Consider the following 23,636-nt stretch of genomic DNA (forward strand, 5'->3'; position numbering starts at 1 on the left):
CACAGCTCCAGTTATAACCAGGTATATGACTAGAGAACAATAATCCTGAGCTTTCTGACATTTGCCCCCTCTCTCCCATGAAATCCTGCAGACTGCACTGATGTATGGTCAGTGCATTTAAAAGGTAAGTCAGATCTCAAAGCCTCTTCAGGAACTGGCAAATCCTACAGCCCACAATCGAATTAATGTGTCTCATTTGTGAAACAATAATCCAGAAATGATCTGGACTGTTTGTCTGAAGAAGATCTCTACATCTTTTTCTGAACAGGTGGTCTGTAGCAGATAGCTACCACAACAGGGACCATGCTGGTCTGCCTGCTACTTGTGACCTGGCTCTCAGCTGGCTCCTCATCCATTCTAAGAGCTCATGCATTCCTGCTGCTCTCCCCTCAAAAGGCAGCTCCTCCCCATCGCTGTCCTTCCTAAAGAGCCTGTATCCATCCATTGCAGCACTCCAGCTGTGTGAGCTATCCCCCAGGTCTCTGTGATCCTGATGAGATCACAGCCTTTGAACTGCAAACAGACCTGATTCCTCCTGCTTCTTCCCCACACTTTCTGCAGACCAGCACTTGAGATGCTGAGTTCTTAGAGAAAGAAAAGTATCTGCCCCACCTTATTGACCTGCAGGGCCAGCTTTGTTTGTGTGAACAGACCTGGAGTGAGTCCACTGCAACTCTTCTGTTATGAGGTTTCTCCTGCCCACATCACCTTGCACACTCTGCTTACCAGCTGGGCCCACCATAACCTCACACAGTTGCAGGATGTCATGCCCCGCCCCACATCATTCCTAGTTGGTCTGATGGGCAGCTTGGTTGGGCTCTGATCAGTCACTTGGTAGTTACCAGATAACTGCACAGGGTTATTTCACCAGGAGCTTGGGCATGGTGAAGTGGCATCTGCTTTTAAAAGCAGAATAGTTATTTCCCGTCAAGGCAAAAGCATGAAGTGACAGGACATAACCTGCTATCATTTACTGCTTCCTTTTATAGTTCCACATTTGCACATGTTGCTAATTGTTGTGTGTTACTTGGCAACACAGGAAACCACTCCTATGTGATATATTATTAAATAAGAGACTATTAGGGAGACATACAGGGCCATAATATCAGGTAGACAGTCACTGACAGCATCACACATAAAGGAAATAGAAAAATACATTAATTCAGCCTGATATTTCTCTTTATCTTTGCAGGCATCATGTTTAAGGCAGCTCTCTTGGTCATCTTCAATATTAAGGTTTTCTACAGGCTCTGGATTAGTGGTACCAGCCGAACTTCATTTAATATTTCATTTTAAATGAACTAATTTGTAAAAGCTCTGCCCACATTTTTCTATTTATTCCCATGTAAATAAATTATGTTTCTTAATGTCACCAAAGGACAAGGTAAAAAAAAGTGTTTGGAGGGTGGGAGTGGCAGAGAACTGAAGTTTTATCACAGAAATGGAGGTAATAGAAGCCAATACCAAACTGAATCATTATGATTTAATTGCTGCCATTAACACAGTATCTTGGGAAAGCTGAGTAACAAATTACATACTTCTCAATGGAGGGGAAATACTTGACAGCTCTCATGTGACAGGTCAGGAATACAGTAGTGGAGGCTGAATGTTTCTTTTCCCATAGCCTTCAATTTCTACAGAAAGCTCTCACTGTGCTTTGGGATATTCCACTTAGCAGCTCAATGAAACATTCCCTGTCACAGATGATCTCATCTTGAGACATGTAACTGTGTTCTTATACACAGCAAAATTCCTACTAGAATGGAAAAAAGGCACAGGGACTCTCTCTTTATCAGTGCATTAGTGTAGCAGTTGTAAGGATTAGAGTTAAAATGGACCTTGAAGGACCTGACCAGCAAGGCAGTAGTGAGCCATAGGTAGGTTTCTATATATGTGTCTTCTCAATCAAGCACATTTCAAATATTAAAGGAAGTCATAAAGAAACAAGGAAGCAACAGAAGACATGTATGTATTTAAATACTGTCAGCCTCAGCAGCTAACCGAAGTAAAAGAAAAAAAATGTCAAAAAAAAAAGCTAGCTCTTACAATCACCTTTAAATCTCCTCACTCTTTACTGCAGCTAAGGAAGCACTCAAGGGAGGGGACAACAACCTCTGCAGTAATTAACAGCACAAATTACATCAGAAGAGATCTTAATCAAATCCTTAAATCATCTAAATCTCATAACAGAGTTTCTTAGAACTACTTTCCGGAATGAAAAGAAGCCATTCTGTTGAATTTATGACACAAGTTTTCCACTTGCAGAACTGAAGTAGACATCCAATCACATGGGATTTTATAGCTACCCTTGAAGGATAGCATGAGCAGATGTTCTAAGTGACACACCTGGCACAGAAGCACATTTGTCAAGGCCATTATCTGCAGGCAGAGAAAGGCAGTAGGACTTGTTCACTTCAAGTACTCTGTCTACTGCTCAGAATATACACAGCAGATTAGTGCACAATTCTGCATTTCTCCAGGGACTGAGATGCAGGTTGCTCAGAAGACAAGTTTTGTAATATCCAGCTTCTCCTAGAAGCCCCTGGAGCACTTTCAGCTGGGCTTTTATGTACCATAGTAACTAAAAGGCCAGGAACAGAGCTGGGGGAAAGTGGGGAAAAAAGTGAAAACTGAGACTGAACATTAAGAATAGTAAGTTTTCTTATAAATCTACAGGATATGGCTCAACAGTAATTCACATAAAGCCTCAATTATTTAACTTGCAACTTTATTTCATTGTAAGTCATTGGTAAAAAGTTTAATATCTAATTATACAGATACTGGGGATTTTCAGGGAAGTTTATTTTGTCCTTTTTAGTGTCTTTTGCCACTTGGTCCTCAGGCGTGTTTCAAGAGGACTAACACTACACGTGTACCTTAGATCTCTATACAAAAGCACTTCAAGTCTTTGTTTTGTTCTTCTGAGTAGGATGCCCAAAACATGCATATTATAGGCAATATAACGGTCAAGGAAATGTTTCCCCTCTTTAAACTAAGGCAGTTAAAACCCCAGGAATATCAATTGAGTAATTTGGAAGAGTAAAAAGGCTTCCTTAGTGCTCATTTATTCTTTCAGCAAGTAAGACACACCCTCTCGGAATTATCAGATTTGATTGCTGTCTGCACTAAAAAGACAAAGATTGTCAAAGACAGCATTTAATTATATACATTTCATAATGCCACTAACTCATCCACTTCTGAATAAGAACTCATCAACGTTAAGAACTGTGTAAATCCACATGCAAAAATTGCCATAGAATTTTTTAAATAGAACCAAATTGGCAAGTTTTTGGAAAGGATATTTCAATGTTTTAAAAAAAATTAATAAAATGAGCACTTCAAGTAACTTAAATATCTTCAGCAAACATGTCCAGCAAGAGACTCTCTGGAAAAAAAATTGTTCTTAGAACAAAAAGCTAACAAATGGCTATTTAGCCACTATTTTTTCAACACAGTGGTGGGTCTGTGTGAAACATTTTGTAATCTAAATAAAGCGAGTCCATTACAATGTTAAAAAACATACATTAAGCAGGACTGATTAACTATTGCATTTCTGTATTTACAAAAGTGCTTAGCATAACAAAATTATCTAAAAAAATATAAACTTTACCAATATCATTTGGTTCTATGTGTGCTCCTAGATCTGCACTTGGAAAAAATAGTATTTACATTGTTAAATTTAGCTAAGTTTCTATAATTTTTGAAGAAATTTAACAAAACTCCCCCCACAAATGGACCCATATCTAAGTCAATGAATTTCATGTGGCTCAGAGCAGGAGCAAATCCTTGAGTGCTGAGCAGTACAAACAATTCTAGCCATTATCTGTGGCATTAGACCCCAGAACTGGCTGCCGACAAATTGGACAAGTGGAGTTTTCAGAAAGCCAGCGATCAATACAATGAATGTGAAACTCATGTGTACAAGGTAACTGCCTTAGCTTATTCCCTGTTGCATATTCATTAATGCAAACACTGCACGTTTTACTCCATTCATTTTCAGTGTGAACATCCCCATAGTTTCGTGTAGAAAGATTGTCAATCTGCTCTTTGGTTAAACCTCTTAAACGATCATCATCATCATCCTCATTCAGCAGGAAGAAGTGGGCAAGTCGAAGGATGGGCAGTGTTCCGTTCTCCACTAGGTTGTTTGCATCTTGAGACTGCCTGCTGGCTTGGTTCTCATGATTGCGCCCAGAGCGTTGACTACCACCCCTCTGTCCATTTCTTTCCCTGCTGCCATCTCCTGCGTGTCTATTACTAGACAAAACCCCACTGGGATCACTGCCATTCGCTGAACTTGAGTTATTCTGTGCATCCCCTAAGCGATGGCCGCCTCTTTGCACTTCTGAATTAGATTCAGTTTCCATTAAAGAACTCAGTTCTCCAAAGCCTGTCATTATCTGTCTAAGGATTGATCGAAGAGCCACCGATGAAGGTTCCCCGAGCCCAGTTTCTGAAATCCGACGGAGAGGTATCCGTATAGTGCTAATGTAGGTCCGAATACCTGCACGTTCTGAGCGGGATATCGTGCGCCGAAACCCCCCACTGTCACTTTCAAAGGTAACTGTGTTTTCTGACATTCCTACTCTAGAACGAGTTCTACTGGCAATGCTGTCCCGGTCTCTGTTTTCTCCAGGACGAATTCTTCTCACCTGAAGATCTAGTGTAATTGTTGGGTGCCTTCTGGCAGCAGCTACTGGCCTACCAGGTTCTTCCTCTTCTGAAGTTGTTCGTAAGGATGGGGCTACATTGGAAAGCTGGGAAGCCTGAGTGTTACCTCTTGCTTGCTCTTCAGTAGACTGTGGAGAAGCCTGAGCAGTTTGTCTCCTACTTCTGTTGACCTGCTGTGCATTTCTATCCTGCCTCTGACTACGTTCCTCAGAACGAGCAGCATCACCTTGCCTTTGCAGCGGGGAGCGGCTTCGACTACTAAGGGTAGACCTCAGCCGCAAAATTTCTAGTCTTTGGTTTGTATTCATCCGGACATTAGTTCTAGCTCTACCCCTTCTGACCCCTGCAGAAGTACCTCTTTCCGGCATTTCTCTTGGTTCATCAGCAGCCACAGAATTGCTTTGTGTAGTATAATTTGTCTGGTCTGTCAGCTCCCTTGTTCTACTCCTGAGCCTCCCTGAGACTGCATGAGAGACTATTTCTGACCTTAATGCCATGGCACGTCTTAAAAGCCTGGTCCTTGCAGCTTCGTTGTTTGCCTCTCTTGCAGCCATGCTCCTTGTCCGTGGGGCTACTGAACTGGCAACTGGCTGACGTCTTCTTTCTACATACAGTCTGGTAGCATCTATATCAACATACTCCTCACCATTAGTTTCCAAACTGTTATGATCATGATTTATATTGATTTCGAGACTAAAGCGAAACTCCCCACTGTTTGGATTCGTTCGACTCACGGCTCTCCAGGTTTGGTTCCCACTCTGCCCACTGCGAGTGGCGTTTCCTGTGCGACGGAATGTGTTAAGCCATTCAAGCAAAGAGTCGCCGTTGGAGTTTTCCCCAAGAACTTCAGAATCTGAGAGAAACAAAGAATTGCAAACATTCACACAACTGCATGCTCTGCATACTACAATGCACTCCAAATCCTCTTCACTTGCTAGGCTCTGACTTCACACACCATAAAGAAGCAGGGCACCTAACCTGCTAGGCTAATGTACAAAAATGTGCTCTATGTAAAAATGCCAGCAAAACTTACCAGTTCAACCTAGATTTTTTGTCTCACCAGCAGACTCACAGAGAAATTAATACACCCAGATTGTCTCTTCTGAGCCAGTGTTCAGATTCAGGTGGTCCAAAGATGGTTTTATTTGTCCAATACCTGCCACTTGCTGAAGTTACCAGTTTGGGAATATTTCAACAACTCATTTTGATACAGCAGGAAAAGGAATACCAAGTCTTGTCTTCTTTTGGAAAACATTTTTAAAAAATGTTTCCTATAAGCAGTAGAATAAATGATCACAGAATCATGAAGGTCAGAAGGAACCTCTGGAGATAATGTAGTTCAACTCTGCTGCCAAGGCAAGGTCACCTAGAGCAACTGACACAGGAATGTGTCTGGGTGGGATGCATGGTTTGAACAGATTTTCTACTTTTTGTCCAAATATACTCTTTTCCTATTACAATACCCACAGCTCCATTTTCAAGCCTTCTCCAACTACACACTCAGGCAAAGATACACATGCTTAGGGCTAACTATGTGTATAAAGCTGGCCAGTTGTCATGATCACAGTGAAGATTTTCCCTTTAAGGCATCAGATTAAGTTTTCCCTACTCCATCATCTCAGTGTCCAGGAAACCTCCCCTCCAACAACTTTGGTATCTTCATTTCTGAGCTGCCAATTCCTCTCCCAAATCTGACTAGAACTGGCCAAATGAGTAAGCCAATATTTCTGGGGAATTGAAGACACTGCATAAAACACAAGCCTCACTTGACTAAAACAAATAGAAATGAAACAACAAAAGTGTCAAAACAGTGGAGAGATTAACTGTTTTCCAATTAACTTCATTTCAAACTGCTCTAATACATGATAAAAACCTCTAAGAACTGAAAAAAAAAGTATTTTTGTGCTATTACATTTACTAGCAAGGGACAATGAAAGAAAAAGAAGCAAGCAATTTGTGATTAACATAAACGAGTTCTCATCAAGTATTTCAAGTTTGGTTTTGCATCCTTAGGAAATCTCTTTTAAACAATCCCCACAGGCACATTGGAAAAAAAAAAAAAAAAGAAAGAGAAATGAGACTCTCTTAAATATCTTTACAGAACACTACTTATGCACCACATACTTTGTGTCTACTTATATGAATGAAGAATGTTTACCTCCAACAGTTCTACCTTCACCTTCTCTGTTATCCAGATCAGACTGCGACGTCAGACGCTCCTTAGCCCCCTCCAAACGTTGCTGCAACTCTTCTGCTGTTATTTCTCCTGAATTAATTTTCATTTTGATAACACTGTTAGATAAGACACTATTATTGCCTCTACATAGCCATACAGAAATAACATTTTCTATCTTGAATGAAAATCTTCAGAAGACAGACAAAACTAATGAAATCATAAAGAAAACAGCACTCATGTGAGATCACAACACAGATATCAGAGGAAGTGTGGAGTGGAAGAAAAAGATGCTGAATGTGTTGACAGTATGCCAGCTTCCAGTAACACTTCAGAGGCCCCCAAAATTGCCACATATAAACAGATATACTTGAATGTACCCAATCTGGGTTTGAACATTCAAATGCAGCATCTTGGTATACAGGTGAAGTGTTATCCTTCTGTTCCATATGAAGGATTTTTCCCTTTATACAAAGCCACAGAAGTCAGGCTGCTTGAATCACAGTACCCCATGCGGTGCCTAACAGCAGGAGAGTTACTCCACTACACTTGTACTGAAGGTATGCACATCTTACCAGGAGTGCCAAGCAGGTTTCGGTCCCTCATTAACCTGTAGTCCTCCTCGTTGAGCTCGTTAATGAACTGGTAATAGGCCTCCTCCCTGCTGAGGCGCTCCAGCTGCCGCTGTCTCTCACCTTCGCCGCTGAGCTCCCGTGAAGGCGCCTGCTCATTGCCATTTCCCGCACGGTGTCGGGAGCGATCCATACTGATAATGCCAAGCAGTCCTGAATAAAACCAGAAGATTAGACTGCCCAGGAATTACAGGAAGTATTTACCAGATTCGCAGTCAAACATCCCCAGCATTTTCAAAGAAATTAGTTTATTAATAGCTAAAGATGATTAAAGTGAACCAAGCTCCATGTTATTTGCCAAGACAACAGGGTAGTTAATAATTCAAATATATAAATACTTGTAGCTTGCTGAAAAAGTTTCAAGCCCCCTTCCTCACTGAAAGGGCATACTGGTTGGTATGGCAACTCTAAAATAAAAATGCAATGACAAGTTGGGGTTTTTTTTTAGCTAAATAATTATATTCTAGAAAGTTAAAGGAATTAACATAAAATTTATGTCCTTTCTCTGAAGTAAAATACAACAGCGGTAGAGTGTATTTCAAAAGCTGAAGTATAGCTAAAACCATGGTTTTCTGATTATTGTACTGCAATTACCGTGCAGATTCGTTACAACCCCAACATAAGACTACATTAGTATTTTCACTGGTAATATCATCCACAGAGTGTACAGCCTACACATTTCTTGTTGGTGGAATGACTCTTCTGACATTCTTACATTATTGGTATATTTTGCTTGCATTCTCTAATCCAAGGATTAGCTAGCAAAGAGACATCCATCTCCAGAATATGGGGTAAAAGGGATGGGCTGTACTTCTGCCACAGTTCTTCATCACTTACCAAATACTGAACCTGTGGGACCACACTGTTAGAAGGCAAGAATGACCTTCTAGTGTCAAAGAGGCATCATCTCCATTGATTTCTGTGTCATTACCACCTCCCTCTGGTTAGGACTCAATCCTCAGACCACTCCTCAACTTCTCTATTTTCTAAAGGAAACCTGTTCTTCCACTCTCTATTTGAAAGACGATAAAGTGTCCTTTCAATTGCGCTTCCTGTTTAACAAAAGGCACCTGTGACACCTGCTGAGGCAGACACCAGAAAAAAGAGATCACTTCTCTACAGAGATCATCAGGCTAGAGAAGCCCAAAACTCACTGCACCAATCTGTTTTTATGTGGGTAAATGCCTGTTTTATTTGTTTGGTTTTTGTCAATTTACACACATATAAAAGTCACTTCAATTTAGATTACAGGGAAAACACGGAAAACAGTATTCTAAGCACACTCCTGATCAATAATTAGTCTTCACAGGACAGGTGATGAGACAACAAACAAACCAAACCAACTATTAGAAATACACTTAAAAAAAAAAAAAAAGCAAATCTTTATCAATACTGCAAACAGATACAAAAAAAATCAGAAAATGTATTTGTCAACAACAAGCTGGCATACATTTAATATACCTTTTTTACGTTCTTTGTGGGATCCATTCTGATGTATCCTTGGTTTCACTATTTCCACACCTCATGTTACTTCCCCCCACCAGCCCCTGTCCCAGGTAACTTCTTCCAAATCAACCATCTTCCTCCTGTGTCCTACACTACATTTTGGTGCATTTAAAATCTTCTCTCCCAGCTCTAACTCATTTAACTTCAAAAAAATTAAATCTGAGTATCTTCCCTTCAAGACATTTTCCATTCCCATAATATTTTTTCTCTTTAATCAATGTTGTCCTCTTGGCTCAGTCTTGCAAGCTGTAGATAACTGCTGACTTCATTTTCCTACAAGGGCTATGTTCAAATCAGGTCACTTCCCTATCACACTTCTAAACACAAATTTCTCATCCAGCTCTTCCTCTTACTACCCCGGTTCCTCACAACAAAAGCGGTTCCCACCCAACCCCCAGCCAACACTATCATTACCTTGGCAACGCCCATCGTGAAAGTTACCTAATTAACACTACTATCATGAAAATCCCTAATCCAGACTGCACCGAATAATGAAGTGCCTCTGTCCCAGGGGATTTACAATTTGACACAGGTGCAGCTGGGACAGGAGGAAGGAGGAGTGATAAAATTAATTCAGTTTCTCGTGAGGTTGTCATTTAGACAATTGCCTTAAAACAACACGTGGCTGCTTGCCCGACAATGACCATTCTAAGTTAACCGACTTCCCAGGTACATCACTGTACTGCTGCACACAACAAAATTCCACATATATTCTTAAGACAAGAAGTCCATCACATGTAGTCCCCCTCAATCTAAATTTTAAGTGTTGTTCAAAAGATAGGTTCTTTAGTTATCAGTTACCCACAGAAAATCTGGAAATCTCCTTGATTTTGTGGGTAGTTAAGGAAAAAAATAAAATACTCTTTTGTTGACAACTGTATGGTAGGATGATTAGTCACACTCCTTGAATGACTCACTTAGAAACAGTAAGGAGTGTGAAGTGCTCCGTTGTCCCATCTGTTTAACACAATCCCATGGATGACAGCTACTATCCCTATTTATCAAATGCCATTAAAACTAAGTACTTTGGCACCTAAAATGTTTTAGAGTTGTTAACGTTGAAAGGTATTAACTGTATCAAAAATTAAGTACATTGCACTAGAATATTTCTGAGTATTGAAAAGTTGAAGGACATTAACTAGCAAAATGCAAAAAACTGAAATTGAAATTCAGTTATAACTTGGATTACTCTTCCTTTGCAAAGAGGTAGGGCTCGCGTGCCAACAGCTTGTTTTCTAGCATTTTCAACCTAGGACTTACTCCTTTAGACCTTCATTCATTATTACTCTAGCCTACTCTTTAAGGCTTACGACTTTTTTTTTTTATATATACCTTATGCTTTTAAGCTTCAGCCTGTTTCCCTGAAGTACTACCCCCGATTCAATTAGGCATTCATTTTCTGAAAGTCTAGCACCTGATTGCAAGGCGACTGCGGAGTTAAACTGAGGAAACCTCCCCGAGCTAGAGGGCTATTTAGCATTTCTGTCACACCACAGCCTCCAAGCAGGATGATCTCACCGACTTCGGGAATAAAAAAAAGAAAAGAAAAAAAAAAAAAAAACAAAAGAAAAACAAGCTCCAAACCAAACCTAGAAACCCCCACGCATGAAGCCTGGGGAAGGAGGGGAGGAAGGAGACAAAAAGGGAGGGTCAGAAGGTAATGAAAACACCGCCCCCGGGACACCCAGCGCGACCCAAGCCGAGGGCCCGGGAGTGGCCGCCCGTCCCCGTCCCCGGCCCAGGCCCAGGCCGGCAGCAGGGCCCGCATCCGCCAGGGCTGAGCCAGGCCCGGGACAGGGCAGGGCCGGTGCCGCGACCCCAGGCCGTGGAGCCGCGAGGGCTCCGAGGATTGATGGAGCCCCGGGGCCCGGTCCCGCCCCGCCCCCGCCTGTTGCCGGGGGACGGCAGCGCCGTGACTGACGGGGCTCCCGCCCAATGTCCCGACCGGCCCGCGGCCGCCGGCCAATGGCAGCAGCGCCGGGCAGCCCGAGCCCTCCCGCCCCGCTGCCCCCGGGCTGGCCGGCCCGGCCCGACACCCACCGCCCCGGCCGGACCCACGGCTCCGTTGCCCGCGGCGGGCCGCGTCACCCGCTGCGGCAAACCGGGGAGGCGCCCGTGCCACCGCCTGCCCGGTGGGGGGAAGCCCGCCGAGAGCGCGGCCGGCAAAGCCCGACAGCCCGTCCCTGCCTGCTGCCGGCGGCGGTGCGGGCCGGCCGGCTGAGCCGCGCTGCGCCCCGCCCCGCCCCTCCCCGTCCCGTCCCTGCCGGCAGAGCGGCAGCCGCCCCCGCCGGGACACCGACCCTGCGTGTGCGAGCGGAGCGCACTCCAGCCCCTATTGCCGTCCGGGTGCCGCTCCAGCACCGATTGCCGTCCGGGTGGCTGCCGGCGCCGCCGGCGCAGGTTCCGTGTGCGAGAGAGGGGGCGGGCCCCGGCCGAGCCCCGCCCCCCGGCGCGCAGGCGCGGTGGGCACTGTGTGCTGCCTTACGTAAGGAACGAGATTGATCATGGAGTTGCTTTTCCCGCTGCTCCCTCCTTCCTACGCTGCCCGCGGTTTTAAACCGCTTTTCCCGCAGAGGGAAAAGCGGCTCAACAATCAACCCGAGACTCTCTTCCTTTTTCCGTCACTCTGCCTCCCTTTCTTCCCTTTTTCTTTACGTTTCCTTCTGCAGGAATCTCCCACTGAACTTTTTCTAAAACGTTCAAAAACTAATTGCTGGGTGCCGTCACCTCAAGCCGCGGTTTTAGTGCTTTCCATTTGCAGAGCCTTGGGTAGAAGTTCTCCCACGCGAGACGCGGAACCTCCCACCAGGTTTTGCCGGTTCTATTGCGGACACCCTGAGGGCACCCGCAGTGTGGGGCCCGAGGTGCTCGTGCGGGTTTGTCTCCACGCACCTTGCACAAACTCCCTAAATCGGCAAAATGAGGGGATTTCCCCATTACGGAAACCTCTGTGTGAAACCTCTGCCTCATCCCTCTCACGTCCAAACTGCTCTTGTGTTCAAACGAAAATAAACAAGCGTTCGGGTATTTTTTGTACAACTGGTCTCGTACAAAGGAGCGCTCTCGGTAATGGATGAGGTGCGAGGAAGGGTTCAGGGCCGCTGGCCGGGAACATGCTTTCACAAAACACCCAGGATTTCTTTATTCTGCTTAAGGAAAAGAGTTTGCACAAGTGCTATGTTTAGATTTGGTGGTAGTTGTGAAAAATGCGTATTTTATGATTGGTTTTTCGCAAATATTAAAATGTATATTACGTGTGTTATGTTAGAAAGTAATGTTGTATCAATTCTCTTAAGTAGTGTGTTAAATATAGTTTTGGGCTATAAAAAATGTTGAAATAGAAACTATGCTATGTAGGATACTTTTTTTAAAGAAAGGACTTGCAGCGAAATAGCAGCTACAGGATACCTAAACTTTCAGAGAAAGAGAATTTCTTGCCCTCTTAGCAGAAGACACGAACTTCTTCCCGCCTCGAAGGCGCTGTTAGGATTCGGAGGAAGAAGTTGAGGATGACCAGACAGAATCCTGTGTTTGAATGGAATTTATGCATCATGTATGAAGTGTATGAATATGCAACAGGCTGTTACTTTTAAGGGGTAATCCTTTGTTACCGTGGGTCCTTTTTTGGGCTCGTGCTGCCCAGAAAAAGGTGCCCAGACCCTCCGTAACTCTTTGTCTCTATTGTCTCATATTGTCCTAATTCAAATTGTCCAAATTATTATTACTCTAAGTGTATTACTATTTTTATAACCATTTTATTACTATTAAACTTTTAAAATTTTAAACACAAGTGATTGGTGTTTTTCACACTAGTTTACATTCCTGTTCTTCCATTAGGTTGTTTCCATGGGACAAACTGACAACTGGGACAGATTCTTAACACCAAGGCCAGATTAGGAACTACTCTTTGCTCACTGCATTCGGAAAATGGCAGCCTCTTTGTTTTTCATGTGCCTTGCCACAGTATAAATACTTAGTATGCTATTATGATTCACCTTGCCTAAAGCAATTAAAATATGTCCTTCCTGAAGATCAAATTTATTTTCATAATAAAAGTCAGAGTATATATACTATATATATATATATATATATACATACATATATGTATTACTTTATATATTTATATATATATAATATATAAATATATATATATTTATGGTTTTTTAATGTTTTCCTCTCACAGTCTGCTTTTACTAATCATTGCTCTACAGTCAAACACAACATCTTCTCTGGTATCAAACCCACATACAGACTCTTCATCCAGAAGGAAGTTATGATTTAGATGGGTAAATAAACACATATTTCCATACCAAAACTTTATACTGAAATAGTTTATTTTCCACTAACCCATTCTCCAGCACAGAATTTGGTCTCCATGTCCTGTTCATAGTGATGTTTCACAACAGCACACTATAACTAAGTAAGGTACTTGTTCATTTTATGTTGTGTTGTTAATACAAAATGACGAGAGTAGATCTTAGAATATTGTTGCACTGTAGCAGTACTGTCCTCAGTGACTCTCTCTTTGCAGCTATAATAAAAATAGCCTCTGGAGGGCAGCAAACCTCAGGCAATTACTAAGTTTTGAAATAAAGAATTTGAGAACATGGATTTAATTTGATTGTTCTGTCTTTTAGGCTCTTTAGAAAGTAGGTCTGTTCTCGGCATCCAGGGTTCCAACATTCAATGTGTATAGTGTGTCAGAAGGATGGGGCCAGGCTCTTTTTGGTGGTGCGGAGCAATACGACAAAGGTCAATGGGCCCTTTGAAACTGATGCACAGGACATTCTACCAGAACATGAGGAAGAACTTTTTTACTGTGCAGAGGACTGAGCAGTGGGACAGGCTGCTGAGAGGGGTTTTGGAGTCTCCTTCCCTGGAGATATTCAAAAAGTTGTCTGGACACAACCCTGGTTAACGTGTTCTAAGGGACCCTGCTTGAGCTGGGAACTTGGACCGGATGACCATTGTGGTTCCTTTCAACCTGACCCATTCTGTGATCCTGTGAACACAGAAAATTGATTACCGGGGCGTGACTACTTCCCTTTACATGGCTCTTGTTTGCCTGTGCGTGGAATACGATGCCCAGTTTGGGGGTCTCCAGTAGAACAATCCTGACATGGAAAATCCCTGATGAATTGGAGTGAGTTCTGCTGAGTGCACGAAGATGGTCATGGAGCTGGGGCACTCGCCATGTGAGAGAGGCTGTGGGCTCTAGGACTTCTTCCAGCTGCAATAATGGGCAGCCTGCCAATACTGACAAGGAACTTACTGAAAAGACAGAGGCAGGATTTGTATTGAGAGGAGGACAGAAAAATTCACCTGGAGGTCCAGAGAGGCTAAGGAACGTCCCTCCGTAAAGGATTGAGTGGAAAAACCGGAAAAACCCTCGAGCAACCTGAATTTAAGAGTTGCCTGCTCTGAGCAGGATATTGTCCTAGATATAATCCAGAGTCCTTTCCAACCTTAATATTTCTATGATTATATGAAAAAAATATATTTAATTTCAGGGTTTATTTCCTCTCATGCAGGACTTTTCTCAGTAACAAAAGTGACCATGAGTTCATGGTCTGAATTTTCAAGGTTTGCAGAGGCAGAATCAGAGAATCACTTAGTTTGGAGAAGACTTTTAAAATCCAGTCCAAACCATTAACCTAGAATTACCCCACTAAACCATGTCCCCAAGTGCCACATCTGCATGTCTTTTAAATAGTTCAAGGGATGGTGACAACTGAATCTCTGTCAGGAGCATAACATAGGCTGATTGTTACCGTAGGTGGTCCCTAGTCTGGCAAACAGATGTTTCACTGAATGCAAGCACAACTCTCCTATACAGCACCTGGGTCCAAAGGACTGATGTATGTTTGTTAGTCGCTTGCACTCCAGCCAGAATCTAGAATGCTTTGTTAGATCAGTTTTATAGTATAATATAGTTGAGTGGAAAAAAGCCCAACACATTTCTTTACAGAGGAAACTGTTTGTAGAATCAGCATTTTAGCTATCTGTATTAAATAAACTGCTTTTTTAAGTACTGCCACTACTCAGCTCACTCATCTGCACATAAAAATTGCAAAGTTTCTGAAAAATACTCAGACTGTGCAAGTATGACAGTTTTTCTTTGCATACAGAAAAGGAAAAAGTGCCACCACATTATTGTCTTGCCTTCAGCCTTCCCTGGACTAAACAAAAAATGGAAGATGTATAGCACTTAGCAGGACTGCACTTTTTCAGTCAATACCAAGCTGGGAACACTTCAGTCACCAATAAAGAATGTCTCTATGGGAATATGGGAAAATTTTAGCAGGTAGCTATAGCTTCATGAAAAGCTTTCTGAAAAGCAAAAGTATGCTCAAATTAGGCAAATTAATAAGTGGAATGAGCAGACACTCTAATGGCATGGGGAGACTGTTGTAGGTTATCTACTTATAAAATACACAGATGAGAAAGCAAAAATATTAAAGTTTACTTTTCTTTATTTTTATTCTATTTTTGAAGACTACAAAATAAAAAGCAAGTAACTCATTGTACACTTCCCAGCTGTAAGCTTTGCTTCACAAACTTTGACTCTAGCACTAACACCATGGCCACAAGCATGCAAACTCACACCCTTGGGGTAGATGGTTTTTCTGTTGTAATCTTAAGTAATCTTAATTGCACGTTTAGAGTGGTTTGTTCCATGTACCCCCTTCAGTTTCCTCAAGGGTTTTGCCCTGAAGTTGTTCACTACTATTTTCTCACCTAATTTTATGTCACTCCCCATGTCAATCTCTTGGCACTCTTGGCATGGGTCAGGACCAGGAGGTGGGGGCTGGCCGGAGGATCACCAAGAGACTGCCCGTGTCAACCTCTCCCAAAACCAGCTTTGCTCGCAGTATTGATGCTCCCATGTCATAGTTGAGATGGTCACAATATAAAGCAACACTCCATTTTCAAAAGGCTTCAAAGTATGCATGCTTTTTATCCATTCTTACAAAACATAAGTTTACACTTTAGTCATTGGTCAGGAAAGACAAAGTGCTTATTGAAATAGACAGTTGCAGATTTCTCTTATTTGTCCTTCTCTCTTTCTTGGTTTCTATGTCAATGACCTTGGTAGGAAATTCTTTCAGGGATAAACATGGATTCTCTTATCAAAATTCTCACAAAATTTTGGCTCACAGAAGTCCCTGTAAAACTTCTTCCACACACCCATACCCCAGGTGACAGCATTTACTTATTGTCACAATCCAGCCTGTTCCCAGACAATCCAGGCTTTTGCCTGAAAGACAATTCCCTGAAATACATTCAGAAATGTTTAATGGTGTCAGCATTCCTTGACTACTGTCCTCTCTGGTCACAGCTCGCTTTGATAACTGTCTCCAACCCACCGCACATTACCAGTGCTAACATAGTAACAGTGGCTTTCCTGTGGAGAACTTGGACATCCTTCACATGTGTAGTGATGCCAGACCAAAAAATGTCAAAAGCGTGTGTGTTCTGGGCACATTAGGATTTACACAAACTCAGAACAGAAGGATATGCTAAAGCAAACCATGAATGTTGTTAGAGGAAAAAAGAGAAAGAGGAAAGCTCCAAAAATCCAACTTCAGCAGGATGTGTTAAGCATATATTTTTAAACTGAGTCCTGAGAGAGCATGAGAGAAGGGAATAGAAAACAGGCAGTAGGTCATAAGAAATCCTCTCAATTGAAAGGGCCACTGTGAGGATGGAGACCTGAGAGTCAAGAATACCAGATCCTGATTCTGTCTGTGTCTGTCTTTTGAAGACCAGACCACAAATTAAACTTTTCCTTGAAATTATATTACACTGTGGCAGGTTTTTAAAATTAAGCACAGAAAGCATGCATCTTTCCATGAAAGAGAGTTGAAAGTTGACCTTGAAATGTCAATATTTATTTTTCATTATAAAAAGAGCCAAAGTGTGCTTTCTGTTTCAAATATCTCTTGAGTTGAGGACCATATGTCTGAACTGGTAAAATCAAACAGTGGTTTCAATGCAAGTACCTGAATTGAAAACAGAATGAAGGTGCAGCAGGTTTACAGCTACACTCATTCTGGAAGGCATACAATTCAAATGGTATGTAAAACTAAGGAAAGAAACATTCAAGCAAACTTGTAAATATTCTTAGAACAGGACCAACAATCTGGAAGATATCTTGGTTGTGGTTTTGATTTCTCAGACTTTGTCAAAGTATGGAATCCTTTCCAAATGTTTTATGCAAATGTGAAACATAGCACAGGTCGTCAGAAAATGAATCTGGATTGTCTGTTCTTGTGTTCCTTCATGATCTCTTTCCTTTCTAAGCAGACATTGTTTGTATTGCACACCCTGCAATGTTGCAGCTCGGGCTGCACTAATCCCAGCCATTAATTACCATGCAGTAACTGGATCCATGTGGAGGAGTTTGGATGTTCATTGCCTCCCCAAAAAAGTAATTAATAACACAAAGAAGAGTACAAAGTTACAGAAGTGTGGTTATTGCTACCTTCCCTGCTGATAGGACTGAGAGTAGTGAGTTCACCAGAGGGGTTTGGCCATGCAAGCTTGGTCCCTTCCTGTCCCTGAAAGTCCCCAAAGCCAAGCAGTCCCTGAAAGCAGAGATGGGGCTGAGATGGATGAACTTTGTGAAGTGGATGGCATCTTCCAGATTGTTTGATCTCTGCTGGGCTGCCCTGACCTGTTTCTGTTTGGTTGGTATAGTGAAGTGCTGGGCAACATTCTAAAATTTAGTTGAGTTGCTGGGCAAATAAAGTGTAATTTTGCTGCTTCTCTCAATTCCACTTATTTTTTGTAAAACATGCCTAATTGCTTTATTCAACATACATAATATCCCTAACAACTACATAGCAGCACACCGAAAGTCCAACTGTGGGCATCTGACATGAGTCTGATTGAGTGATGCCAGCCTGGGAAGCAGGCACAATCCCCAATTTTCAGTGCTAATGTGTAAATGAAAATTAAGACTTATAATTGAAAATTGAAATTATTTTAGATGATTCCAGAATGTTGTTGTTTCTTTCAGGAACCCTCACGTTCTTTGATATGTCTAAGTTAGGGGATTTGAGTGCCTACTTATTTACTCAATGTGCTGCATTCTTGACATGAAACGTGAAGCATGCATGCATGACTATTAAAAATGCCAAAAGCTGGGCCGTAAGTAGAGATTGCTGTAGCTTTAGTTTAGTTCCAAGCTGCCTGTTCTACAAAATTACCGGCTGACTTTGTGTTGGGTGGGTGACTGGCTCTGTCAGCCAAGGAGGGGCATTGGGAAATGCCCAGTTACTGGTCACACACAAGGGCCTTGCTAAACACAAGGGTTTTTGTATTACATCCCTATAGTAAAATGCAGGGCAACCCTGACGAAGGGAGGAAATGACAATGAGGACTCCGTGCATATCAGAAGGCTAATTAATTACTTTATTATACTATATTATTCTGTGCTATATTACACTATATTACATTACATCTAAACTGAATCTGCACAATGACTCAACTCCACTCAACTGCCCAGAACCTCGTGACTGTCTGCTGACCAACAGCCTGCACACGCGCTTGGCCCTGATAACCAAGGAAACAAAACACCAAAACTTTGGGTAGACAATCTCCATATTGCATTCTATTTTTGCACAAACACAGGCACAGTAAATGAGACAAGAATTGCTTCTTCTTTCTCTGAGGTTCCTCGCTGCGATTCCCAGAAAATATCTTTGGGAAGCTGTGCCTTGCTTTTCTCTGTGAAGAGAAATGTGGCCACACATCCTGACTGGTCTCAGCAGCCACACAGAGCAGGTTTGTCAGCGCTGTGATGTCCATCTGTGTCTTGAGTGCTGTGAGCAGCCTGGGACACCACAATACAAGAAAGACATTAAGCTATTAGAAAGTGTCCAAAGCAAGGCAACCAAGATGGGGAAGGAGCGGCTGAGACCATTTGGTCTGTTCAGCCTGGAGCAGAGGAGACTGACGGGAGATCTCATTGCAGTCAGCAGCTTCTTCATGGAGGGAGAAAGGGGAGCAGGCACTGATCTCTGCTCTGTGGTGCCAGTGACAGGACCAGAGGGAACAGCCTGAGGCTGTGTCAGGGAGGTTTAGGTTGGATATTAGAAATAGGTTCTTCACCCAGAGGGTGGTTGGGCACTGGCACAGGCTCCCCAGGGAAGCAGTCACAGCACCAGCCTGACAGAGCTCAGGAAGTGCTTGGACAGCTCTCCCAGGTCCATGGTGTGGCTCTTGGGGATGGTCCTGTGCAGGGCCAGGAGCTGGACTCGATGAACCTAATGGATCCCTTCCAACTCAAAAAATTCTGTGATTCTCTGATTTTGTCCATGTTCATAGTTACGGAATTGTCTTAATTATAGCGATGCTAAGTGATGCTCAGAGGAGCAGGGACCTCTGCCCTCGCCAGCCTGGATCGAGCCGGGGACCGGGATATTCACGGTAGCCGAGGCCCCGGGAATGGACCGAGCGCGGGTCGCGGTGGCTGCTGATGGTGGGCCCCGTGCCCCTCGTGCCCTGCCCACCAACTACAGCTCCCGGCATGCAGCGCGGCCCGGCCTCCCTCCCTCCGCCTGTACTACACCTCCCGGCGTGCGGCTGCAAGGCACGCCGGGACGGCCCCTTCCACGTGGTGCGCTGCCCGCGGCCGGGGAGGTGCCCGCGGTTTGCGACGTCCGTTTGCGGCAGCGCGCGCGGGCGCGGCCCCGAGAGCCCGCCCGGGTACCGGCGGCGGTGCTGCTCCTAGCGCGGGGAAGGGAGGGACGGAGGGAGGGAGCGCCGGGGGCTGGGGCTCGGAGCGAAGGGAGCAGCCCCGCCGCTGGATGTTCCGCGGGGCGGCGCGGGGGCCTCCTCCTCCTCCTTCTCTTCCTCCTGCTGCTGCTGCTGCTGCTGCCGCCGCCCGGTGTGTGCGGCGGGGCGGGGCGCGGCTGCCGGGGGCGGCGGCGGATCGCGGCGGGCGCCCAAGATGGACTATGACTTCAAGGTGAAGCTGACCGGGGAGCGCGAACGGGTGGAGGACCTCTTCGAGTACGAGGGCTGCAAGGTGGGCAGGGGCACCTACGGGCACGTCTACAAAGCCAAGCGCAAGGACGGGTGAGTGAGCGAGCGAGCGAGCGGCTCCCCCCGGGACCCCCGGCCCGCCCGCGCCCTCCTTCCCCCGGGGACTCCTGCCCCGCAGGCTCGTGTGCCTCCCCCCGTTAGCGCCGTCCTTTCTCCGGCCCTGCCGGATCCCCGGCCGGCCGGCGCCCGGCTCCCCCCGGGTCACTGCGAGCCCCTCAGCGCTGTGTCGGAGTCGCGTTTCGGTAGCGGGTGGGCTTGGAGAAACAAATTTTGCTCCCGAGGAAAACCGTTCCCTTAATAGAGTCTCGTTATGAGTAAATTAGTAGCTGCTTATACCGTTCAGCCTGATCATCGGCTCATAGAACTGGGTTTTTTTGTTGTTGTTTTTAACAATGCCTTTTTTTTTTTAATATGATTTATTACTTGTAGTCACCATTTTGGGTCGTCTTGCTGGCTGCTTCAGAAGCCAAAGTCTGCTCGTGCATTTGGGGCTTCGGAATGCTTTAAACCACCTTTTGTGTATGAGCAGTTCTTGTTCTAGACCTGAGTAAATTAATTTCTTGGCATAAACGTTTTGAAGAAAGACCGAATGAAACTGTCATTTAGGTTTCCCTCTTCCGTGACATGGCATCACTTGCTGAAGAGCGGAACAATAGGAAGTAGGGAGCAGGAGAAACGGGAGAGGCACGGGTTGTTCCTGTAGCAGGTTCTAAATTTTGAATTGCGTCTAATCTTTCTCTTAAAGTCTCACCGCAGTGGTGCTCTGTATGCTGTCATTCTAATAAGGTGCATTTCAAAAGTCTGGCTATTATTTTTACATTGAATAAATAAACTTTGAAAGCAGACAGTGGTCAGTCATGGCCAAAATATGATCTGGTTGTGTTTACATAAGCTTTTGATTCTAGAAGGAAATGCTCTAGCTGTTACCTGTAGAACAGCTCTAATGAAAATGGTTGCACCTTGTCTCATCTCTGTATTAAACATGCTGATATTAATTGCAGCACAGTTACTTCAGCCTGAATTTCGTTTGATGGTAGGAGTCAGGTAACTACTTTTTTTGCAGAACTTTTATATTTGAATCCTTCCAACTGTCCGTAGGAAAAAATCTTATCTTGCCCAAATTCTTTCTATTCTGGGAGGGCAAGAGGAAAAAAAAAACCAGTTGTGTGATAAGCTGTTGCCTCAAGTCTCCTTATATGCAGGCACAAATGCTGCTGATATACCCAGCCCTGGTTTCTCTGACCATACTGAGATCTGTAATATGAAAAATAAGTCGAGGTACTGAAAGATAGGGCTACATTTCTGATGTTTGTGTCAGGCAGCTTTGCAGCTGTTCAGCATGTTGGACTGCAGCAGCGTGTAGGGAATTCAGCATGTCGTACTGCTGAAGCAGTTTTGGTGAAATTACCGGTCTGCTTGATGTTGTTTGGGAGAGAATGTTTGAAAATGCTGCTGTTTTGAGAAATTACGGCAAAAAATGGAATTGTTTGCTTTAAAAATGGATAGTTGCTTGAACGTGGTTTTACAGTAATATGCATATATTTTTAAATTTTCACTTTTGATGAGGGGGGAATCAAGGTATAGTATTTGCTTAAAGTTTGGGGGGAAAAAAAAGGAAAAGATAAGTGATGTATATTATCTCCTTTTTTTCTGTGCTTTGTTGTTCATTTAGTGCCTTGTTTCCCATCCCTTTCCGTAATACTTCCCATTTGCCTTTCTGATTTCTGAAAACTTTTTCTTTTAAATATCCTGTGTAACTGTCCTTGGACGGTCACTGAAATATGTAAACTAGAAGCATCCATAGATGGTTTTGCAGCTTGTAATGCATTTGTACATGTGTGATATTAAATTACAAGAGTGGAATTAGGCTTGAAGTTGAGGGTTTTGTTTACATCCTTTTATCCAGAGGGAATTAGTTAAATCAGAGAAGCAAATAATAACATTTAGTAATAACATTTAATGTTCCTGAAGCTGTAGTAATGGATGGATGTTACATCCAGTGGTGGGGAGTTCCTGCAACAGAGTTCAGTATTTGTTTATTTGTACATAAATATATTCAAAACATACTCTTGCATTGTTTTAGTAATGGTAAGTAATGATGGATCAATAATTTTTCAGTTGTTTCCAGAGTCTATACAGCTCAAACTTTATTTTTTATCATTCCCTTGAATTTACAAGTGTTCTTTAAACTTTGCTACATGATTCTAATTCTCAAATTAAAGTAGCACAAATCTTCTAAGATATGCATGGTAATTTTTGTAGTGCTTTGAAGAGTGGTATGCAGGACTGCAAATACTTTGTTAACAGTACTGGGTCAGCTTTTTCTTAAATGACATCTTCTACTACGATGACTAAGAGATAGAAGGCTCACAAAAAATAACTAAATTTTTGTAATTAAGTTTGTTAAAATGTTTCTTCTAAGGCTCCTGGTGATAAAACCCAGTTCTAGAATACTAGCAGCAGTCTCTGCAGTACAGCTGCACCTCCCTTTTTTTTAGTTTTTATTTTACTGCTTTACAGGTTTTACAGCTGCCTCTGAGGTGCAGTAAGGCAGTTGAAAACTAGATAGCAGCTGTGTATCCTAGTCCTAGGAAATTAATTGCATCACTGGAACTACACAGGAGTATTTCCTGACAGTCTTTCAGGAATCTTGATGGAGTGAGAATCCTTCTAATGAAGGAGAGGTGTCCTGTGGTATGTGTGCTGGTGTCCAAATAGGAGTGTAACCAGGGTTTCTTTCATGCCTTGCTCCAAGAAAAAAGCCGGTGCAGCCCTGCAGTGCCCTTTGCCACAAGATGAGGCTTGGGGTCTTTACTGGTCCATCTCAGAGGATCACCAGGTACAGCTCCATGGACATTTCTCACATATTACTTGCCAAACTTGACCCAACTGAACCCAAATCAGCTGACAATGTCAGGCATCATAATTGGGCTCTATCTGATGCACCGCCTGCAGCAAAATGGTATTCTGGAGTTTTTATTTTAATCTCTTCTATTTTAAGTTTGTGGTCTGTCTAGGTGGTTTAATCTTCCTGGCTTTTTATTGGATGGTGGTGTCTTTTTCATCAGTGCAGTACCTGCAGTGGGCTCTAAAACCTGCTTAGAGCAAAATCTGTGAATTGATGGGGTTTATTTTTATAGCAGAAAGAAGCATTTGGCTCTAATGGGGTTTATTTTTGTAGCATGAAGGTGTACAAGAAGACATTTGACTCTAATGGTGTGCACTGGGAAGGGAATGCAGGCATTGCAGGCATGGCATGTCGTCAGATAAAGGAACTGTTGCTCATCTCTAGTGTTTGTAGGATAGTTTACCTTTTTTTTTTTTTTTTTTTTTTGTCCAGCAAATGTCAGTTACTTCCTGCATAAAATTTGCCTTATGTGCCATTTGGGTGCTCCCTCAGGAACACTGCTCAACCCAGCTGTTAAATCTACCTATTTGACTTATGCAGGACTTGTAAAATAAGCCAGCAGTTTTTGTTGTGTGAACTGGCATGCAGATCTACTGTTTTTACTCTTTTTTCCCTGCAGCTCCTTGGGAGCTGAGTGCCAGTCATGGGCAGACTGAGGTGGCAGGACACTGGGGTGTCTGGTGCAAGCCTGGCT

The 23,636-nt window shown here is 43.4% G+C and overlaps 2 protein-coding genes across 9 annotated transcripts in view; one reads left to right on the forward strand and one right to left on the reverse strand.

Annotated features, from left to right (window-relative positions):
• Positions 1–2,711: 2,711 nt before the first annotated feature.
• Positions 2,712–11,345, reverse strand: RNF6 (ring finger protein 6). Of its 5 annotated transcripts, none has more exons than XM_059494013.1 (4): positions 11,283–11,345; positions 7,420–7,629; positions 6,830–6,937; positions 2,712–5,524 (listed from the first exon to the last, which is right to left on the reverse strand). In XM_059494013.1, exons 2-4 carry the CDS (start codon positions 7,607–7,609, stop codon positions 3,813–3,815), a joined length of 2,010 nt encoding a protein of 669 aa, XP_059349996.1. In that variant the 5' UTR covers positions 7,610–7,629; positions 11,283–11,345; the 3' UTR covers positions 2,712–3,812. The 5 variants fall into 5 exon arrangements, with proteins under 5 accessions (XP_059349996.1, XP_059349995.1, XP_059349993.1 ...); XM_059494012.1 differs by having other exon boundaries at positions 7,420–8,528; positions 11,283–11,307; XM_059494010.1 differs by lacking the exon at positions 11,283–11,345 and adding an exon at positions 8,938–10,583.
• An 8,434-nt stretch (positions 11,346–19,779) lies between these two features.
• The window catches only part of CDK8 (cyclin dependent kinase 8), a 69,316-nt gene continuing 65,459 nt past the window's right edge, over positions 19,780–23,636 (forward strand). For all 4 annotated transcript variants that reach the window (XM_059466773.1, XM_059466774.1, XM_059466775.1 and 1 more), the window contains exon 1: positions 19,780–20,067. In XM_059466773.1, the coding sequence (XP_059322756.1) occupies positions 19,940–20,067 (128 nt within the window). In that variant the 5' untranslated portion in view covers positions 19,780–19,939. The remainder of the gene's footprint in view (positions 20,068–23,636) is intronic.

This window comes from Ammospiza nelsoni, chromosome 2 (assembly GCF_027579445.1).
Source record: "Ammospiza nelsoni isolate bAmmNel1 chromosome 2, bAmmNel1.pri, whole genome shotgun sequence".
In the NCBI taxonomy this organism is placed as follows: Eukaryota; Metazoa; Chordata; class Aves; order Passeriformes; family Passerellidae; genus Ammospiza; species Ammospiza nelsoni.

Bases quoted from the DNA above. Each gene is read 5' to 3' on its own strand.
- RNF6 (XM_059494013.1), bottom strand. From the start codon at position 7,609: ATGGATCGCTCCCGACACCGTGCGGGAAATGGCAATGAGCAGGCGCCT. The intron at 6,938-7,419 runs GTAAGATGTGCA...AAATTAATTCAG, and splicing joins AAACCTGCTTGGCACTCCTG to GAGAAATAACAGCAGAAGAG. The intron at 5,525-6,829 runs GTAAACATTCTT...TGTTTCTCTCAG, and splicing joins TGAAGGTAGAACTGTTGGAG to ATTCTGAAGTTCTTGGGGAA.